Source organism: Bufo bufo, chromosome 2 (genome assembly GCF_905171765.1).
Source record: "Bufo bufo chromosome 2, aBufBuf1.1, whole genome shotgun sequence".
NCBI lineage: Eukaryota > Metazoa > Chordata > Amphibia > Anura > Bufonidae > Bufo > Bufo bufo.
The window spans coordinates 200,172,956-200,180,446 of NC_053390.1; the positions used below are offsets into that span (position 1 = coordinate 200,172,956).

General features: G+C 46.6%; 1 protein-coding gene across 2 annotated transcripts in view; it reads right to left on the reverse strand.

Moving 5' to 3' along the window:
- The window catches only part of SUDS3 (SDS3 homolog, SIN3A corepressor complex component), a 48,202-nt gene extending 40,916 nt beyond the window's left edge, over nt 1-7,286 (reverse strand). For both annotated transcript variants that reach the window (XM_040416019.1, XM_040416018.1), the window contains exons 1-3: nt 7,043-7,286; nt 4,473-4,542; nt 1,743-1,798 (exon numbers count right to left, since the gene is read on the reverse strand). In XM_040416019.1, the coding sequence (XP_040271953.1) occupies nt 1,743-1,798; nt 4,473-4,542; nt 7,043-7,166 (250 nt within the window). In that variant the 5' untranslated portion in view covers nt 7,167-7,286. The remainder of the gene's footprint in view (nt 1-1,742; nt 1,799-4,472; nt 4,543-7,042) is intronic.
- Between the last annotated feature and the right edge of the window lie 205 nt (nt 7,287-7,491).

The window sequence follows — 7,491 nt, forward strand, 5'->3', positions numbered from 1 at the left end:
ATTCACGTACAGCGGTAATTCTGCAAGAATTGGTAATATCAGACAAACATTGAGCCACTACAAGAGCGTTCGGCATGCGACACTAGTGAATAATGATGTCACATGCACAGAACATGGGATGACTGAATGATGCCCTGGAGAAAGCAAGGGCCAAACCGCTGAGCTGCTAAGTTTACAACCTATGTCAGAAGGATCTCCCAATGTACGATTATATGTAATCAACCTACCTATCTATACATACTCTTAATATAAGACTTCCCTTACCTACCTCTGATGCTCAGCAAGAGAAAACAAAGTAAACATATTAAGCCCTTCCCGACTGCACACCGTAAATTTACATTGGGAGTCGGGTATTTGAGCAGGCACCATAGCCACTGGGTGCATACAGACAACCGGGGCTAATGTGACCACAGAATCTGGGAGCTCACAAACCCAGGGGCTTGTGCTCCCGGGTTTATAACGGTTCCTCCAAGTAGGGATTGGGGGAGACGGATGGTGTGTGCGGTAGCCTTAGCCCTCCTAAATGATCCAAGGCTGCTGCACATAGGTTCCTATGGAGACCTTGCCTGTGGAAAGGCTCTATAGGAACATAATGTAATCCTCAGACTCCAATGCTAAGGCATTGGAGACAATAAGAGATGCAATCTAATGATTGCTGTTCAAGTTCCTGAGGGGAACTATTGAAAAATATAACAGAAAGAAAAAAAAAAAAAAAAGTTTCTTTTTTTTTTAATTCAAATCACCCCCCTTCCGCAAAATTTAAATAAATAGCCATCACCGTGTGCAAAAACACCTGCACTAATAAAACATAAAAATCTTTATCCCATACATTAAAAGACGTAATGAGAGAAAAAAAAAAAAAAAAAAAACTTTTTAACACTTCACCTACCCTAAAAAATTTCATAAATAAAAGTCATCAAAAAGTCACACTCCAAAATTGTATCAATAAAAACTACCGATTGTCCCACAAAAATTAAGCCCTCTTAATATGGCGATGCAAACAAAAATTAGTTTTTAATAATCTTTTTTACCCCCATTGTTAAAAAAAAAAAAAAAAAAATCTATATAAATGTGGTACTGTTATAATCACACTGGTCCGGCGAGTGAAGGGCACAGGCGAGTTTTACTGCATAGGAAATGCTGTAAAAACAAAACTGTGGCAACTTTTTTATATTTTTTTTATAATTCCACTTCATTTGAATATTTTTTTCCAACTTCCCACTACAATGTATGCAACAGTAAAGGGTGCAATTAGAATGATCTACTTGTCCCGTAAAAAACAAGCCTCATATTGCTATGTGAATGAAAAATTAAAAAGTTAGGGCTCTGGAAAGGCCGAGTGTAAAAAAGAAAAGAAAAAAAAAAGAAAATAAAAAGGTCCCGGTCCTGAAGGGGTTAAACATACATATTAAAAGCTAACCAAAGAGACAGTACCATGTATAACCTAAAACAGTAAAGACTGTTAGAGTATTTATGTAAGGACGGCAGGATTGTGTATCACTGGTGTCTTGGTACTTTGGTTATTGCTTCTGTAACAATATAATGACAGTGATGCCGGACTAGGAACAGGACAATGTAATAGCTGAATCCAGCATATGACAGATCCCAGTTACCATAATGGTGTCCTTCAGGCTCCCAGCAGTGCTGTACAGGATACCGCTGCAGGATCTGTGACGGAGGCTCGAGGGCAGATTTTACACTTCCTATATGATCTACATGTTGTGTGATTAAATATCACTCACCTTCCTGAAGCTGTTGCAGTTGTCTCTTCAGAGAAGCCAGTTTATCCTTATACATTCTGACAAGAAAACATTCAGAAGACATTTATCATTACGTAGAAAGGTGAAATGATAATACATTTCCATTTGCTTGTAATTCTGCATGGACCTAATTTGGACCTCAGCAGGTCCAGTACTACAAGCCAAACAGCTTGTCACAGGAGGGCCAAGCATCGACTGCCACGGACATCACACTGATGACCGATCCTATGGAATGGCCATTAAAGGGGTTCTGCAGGGGGTATATATTGATGACCTATGCTCAATATAGGTCATCAATATCTGATCGGCAGGAGTCCAACATCCGGAAGCCCCGCCGATCAGCTGTTCGAGGAGGAGGCGGCTTTCCATGCGAGTGCTGCTTCCTCTTTATTACACTGCCTGTTGTCTCAGAAGTGCAGTGTAATTATAAGTACTCGCTCCATTCAGGGAAGTACCAATCGCATGCAAAGCCGCCTCCTCTTCAAACAGCTGATCGGCAGGGGTTCCGGGTGTCAGACCCCCGTCCAAGCTCATCAATATATACCGCCTGGGTAACCCCTTTAAAAGGGTTATCCAAACTATAAAACATGGCCCCAAATGCCCGGGCCCCTCATATAGAGTATACTTACCCCGCACGGTCGCCGTTGCATTTCCCCTGCGTCCCTCGCAGCCTGCTATTGGCTGCTCCCTTCGTCGCGTGACAGACACTGGCGTCTCCTCCTACTTGCACCGAATGTTGAGAAATTACCGGGGGCCACAGCGAACGAACGGAGCGGCGCCCAGGAATAATAATAAGTGCACTTAGAGCGGCGCCCAGGAATCTAAGTGCACTTATTATTATTCCTGGGCGCCGCTCCGTTCGTTCGCTGTGGCCCCCGGTAATTTCTCAACATTCGGTGCAAGTAGGAGGAGACGCCAGTGTCTGTCCTTCTCCCTGACAGCGGCGCCCAGGAATAACAGTAAGTGCACTTAGATCCCTGGGCGCCGCTCTATGTAGGCTGCTACTAAGTTCATATTCTTTGGACCCATGAAAGGTCCTCTTTAATATGTGTCACCAACGCATGTGTCTTCACTCCAGTGTCCACCTGTGATGTGATACACATATAAATAGAGACGTCACTGTGTACATACATGACGTGTATATCTGTATATATCGTGTGTACTGGGCTCCGGTAGACTGATGGTTTACATTGAAGGTGTTTTCTGTGTTGTCACTTCTAGCCCATGTGGAGCCGTGTCTTCTTCTTTAAGATCTCCCAAAGAAGACTTCCTCCACGAATTATCCTAATAGGATTTTACCCCAGTTAGATGGATCGTAAGAGGCGTCCCTACACTTCCACACACTGTCCCATACAGTGCAACGTCTCCTTGTGGCTGCCCCATACAGTGCAACGTCTCCTTGTGGCTGCCCCATACAGTGCAACGTCTCCTTGTGGCTGCCCCATACAGTGCAACGTCTCCTTGTGGCTGCCCCATACAGTGCAACGTCTCCTTGTGGCTGCCCCATACAGTGCAACGTCTCCTTGTGGCTGCCCCATACAGTGCAACGTCTCCTTGTGGCTGCCCCATACAGTGCAACGTCTCCTTGTGGCTGCCCCATACAGTGCAACGTCTCCTTGTGGCTGCCCCATACAGTGCAACGTCTCCTTGTGGCTGCCCCATACAGTGCAACGTCTCCTTGTGGCTGCCCCATACAGTGCAACGTCTCCTTGTGGCTGCCCCATACAGTGCAACGTCTCCTTGTGGCCCCAAGTGTTTTTTTCTGCTAAATGGGTATTTATCGCGATATATATCGTTATTGTGATAAATTTCTTAATATCGTTATCGTGGGAATATTTTTGATATCTCCCAACCCTAGACTGGGAGCAGGCAGTTCCAAGAACAGCCCGATTAAGGCCCCCGGTGGCTGTTCTCGGAACTGCCTGCTCCCGGTGACCGCATTTGTTTCAGACCGGCCCGCGCACAGGCACAGGTAAGGGCTTACCTGTGCCTCGCCAGACTTCTGAAAAAAAGATGGCAGTCCACATGTGTTCGCGGGCGAACAATGCGAACTGGCCATCACCGGCACTTAATAGAGGATTCCTATTCTTATCCGCAGCTGCGGACAAGCTCTATTTTTTTGCTGAGCCGCGGACCGGAAATGCGAATAGCATACTGTGTGCTGTACCCATCTTTTCCAGCACCATTGAAAATGATTGGGTCTGCACCCGTTCCGCATAATTGCGGAACGGGTGCGGACCCATTCCACGGACGTCTGAATGGACCTATGGTCACACCAGCGCTTCACTCAAACATCCCAACTTCAAACAGGCGACATCCCACATTTTTGTTGAATGCTTCCAAAGTACTCTTCCTATACCTTCCAGCACCCTGACCGCAATCCCTGTGATGACCGCTTTATATAACATATTCTACGGGTCACTCGGTGTCAGTTTGGAGCAGGCCTTGTCACGTGAGTTCTAGCAGCATTTTACTACACTATGGGGGAGGTTTCTCAAACTGGTGTAAAGTAAAACCGGTTTAGTTGCCCATAGCAACCAATCAGATTCCACCTTTCTTTTTCCAAAGGAGATGTGAAAAATGAAAGGTGGAATATAATTGGTTGCTATGGGCAACTAAACCGGTTTTACTTTACACCAGTTTGATACGTTTCCCCCTATGTGCCTGCACGATAACAATAATAATTGGGCATATGCTATGAAATATACATACTGTTCTTTCATTTCCACGTAGTCCACGCTGTCGTGCTTTGCTACATCCGTCTCACTTGCATCTTCAGTGTCTTTAGGATAGAAAATAAAGGTTTGTAAACAACTGTACCGCAGAACATGAAAAAATGTTTTGGGCTTTTTTTAACCACAGGAACCTCTTGCATTTTTTTCCCCAGTTTAGTGGGGGTTTTTTTGCAATTCGTGGACAGCAAAAATGGTTAGGCCCCTTTCACACGAGCGAGTTTTCCGCGCGGGTGCAATGCGTGACGTGAACGCATAGCACCCGCACTGAATCCTGACCTATTCATTTCAATGGGTCTGTGTACATGAGCGTTTTTTTTCACGCATCAGTTCTGTGTTGCCGTGAAAATCGCAGCATGTTCTATATTCTGCGTTTTTCACGCAGTCCTGGCCCCAGAGAAGTGAATGGGGCTCCAGTAAAAAAAGGCATTGTATCCGCAAAACTTGCTTGCAAAATGGTGCAAGTTTCACTGAACGCCCCCTGAACACATCCGGAGCCAATCCGCCACGCTCGTGTGAAGGAGGCCTTAGGGTTGTGTGAATGAGCCCTAAGGGCAACATAAACAAGTGATAGGTCTCCTTAGCAAGATGCTAGGTCATTTCTAGAACTAACCCAGCCATTTCACTAAACTCTTGTACTGAACAGCTCTGGCGCGGGCCAATGCGTCCTAAATATTCATGAGCTCTCCCCTCCCCCTGCTGCTTATACAGTGGAGAAAGCCAGGAACACATGAATATCAGGACTTGCTGGCATGCCATGGAGCGGTCAGAAACTAGCAGCATCAAACTGCTGACAGATTCCCTTTAAGTGACAGCACTTTGCTGGTTCAGTAAAATACTAGGGATTTTCTGAAGGCCAAGCTGCAAGAGAAAATCTGCACCGTATCCACTATATGTGAACACACCCTAAGGGTCCATTCACACGTCCGCAATTTCGTTCCGCATTTTGCAGAACGGAATTGCGGACCCATTCATTTCTATGGGGCAACACAATGTGCTGCCCGGATCCGGAATTGCGGACCCACACTTCCGGGTCCGCAATTCCGTTCCCCAAAAAAATAGAACATGTCCTATTCTTGTCCGCAATTGCGGACAAGAATATGCATTTTCTATTAAGTGCTGGCAATGTGCGGTCCCCACAAAGAAGATCCGCAAAATGCACACGGACGTGTGAATGGACCCTTATTGTTCCAAGCAGTTGTCCAGGATTAGAAGACATGGCTGCTTTCTTCCAAAAACAGCACCACCCCTGTCCACAGGTCGTGTGTGATACTGCAATTCTGTCCCATTGACTCCAATGGAGCCGACCTGCAATACAAGACACAACCCATGGACAGAGGAGGTGCTGATTTTGGAAGAAAGCAGCCATGTTTTTCGAATCCTGGACAACCCCTTTCACACTCTGTTCTCATATACATGCAATGTTACTCGACTTTCCCACGTCACAGGACAGGTGAACCAGCGTGAATATCAGTCACATGCAGGTTCTGGGGTTTTCTGGGTAATATTAGGCTACTTTCACACTAGCGTTATTCTTTTCCGGCACTGAGTTCAGTCCTAGGGGCTCAATACCGTGAAAAAACTGATCAGTTTTATCCTGATGCATTCTAAATGGAGAGCAATCAGTTCAGGATGCATCAGGATGTCTTCAGTTCAGTCATTTTGCCTTTTCAGGACGGAGATAATACCGCAGCATGCTACCGTTTTATCTCCGGCCGAAAATCCGGAACACTTGCCTGAATTGAAATGCATTAATGCTGGATCCGGCCCCGAGTGTTCCGGCATTGCGATCTGCGCATGTTCAGACTGCAAAAAATGCGGAAAAAATAAATAAATGCCAGATCCGTTTTTTTCCAGATGACACCGGAAAGACGGATCCGCCATTTCAATGCATTTGTCATACGGATCAGGATCCTGATTCAGTCTTACAAATGCCATCAGTTTGCACACGTTTTGACGGATCCGGCGGACAGCTCCGGCGACAGAACTGCCTGCCGGAATCCTCTGCCGCAAGTGTGAAAGTACCCTTACTGAACAGAAGGAGGGTGCATCTATACAATTATAGACATGTCACCTTTAGTATAACAGCATTCAAAACAAAGGGGTTCAACTCCAAAATCCCACAACCAAAGGTCAAGATGCCGAGACATGAGGAAACGATGACTGAAGGGGTTAGTCCACTGACGGCATATCAATGTCAGATGGACCCCCACCAATCTCCATAAGCCCCTGAAGTGATAGGAGGGTAGCAGGGCATGTGCGGCCACTCTGTTCACTCTGAATTCCCATAGTGATGAATGCAGAGCATACTGCGCATGTGCAGTGTGCTCTGCACTTCAGGGGCTCATTCTGGAGATCAGTGCAGGTCCCACCTCTGATCTGACATTTATGCCATCGATGTGCCAGGTGGGCGCACCCCTGTGCCTGCCTGGGACGTAGACTAGTATGACTTTTCCCATATCTTTTCTATGTAAGTCATCAGTGCCCACTTCCTCCATGTCCCAGGCACTCCCCATATCTCAGCTGGTGCCCCCCAGGTGACGTCCTTACCCTCATCAGACTCCCGGCCCCTGAAGCTGCGGTCATCTTCCTCGTCGGCACTCTCCAGCTCTTCCTCCTCATAGTAATCGTTAGCTGCCGCCGCGGCGGGGGACATCACACCGACCGAGGTCATGGCTGACACACCTCACCGACCGGAGCCTCCGCTGCCTGCTGTACAACAGCCAGAAACTTCCCCACCAGAGAACCGTCAGACCAGCTACAACAATCGGTGCACAGCAACCGGGTCCTCAGCCACCCGGGTTCCTGTGTCTCCGTTCTAGGTGTCCTTTGCGTTGCCAGAATTATCGGCATACCAGAAACGCTTCATTGTCTATATATCGAGGCGCAGAGCGCAAAATGATATCAGTGAAAATGTGGTTTTACCTCATATAGCAGGAAATAATTATATAAGGGCAGCAATAGGTCATTTCAACGCAAGGCCCACACAGGCAGTACAG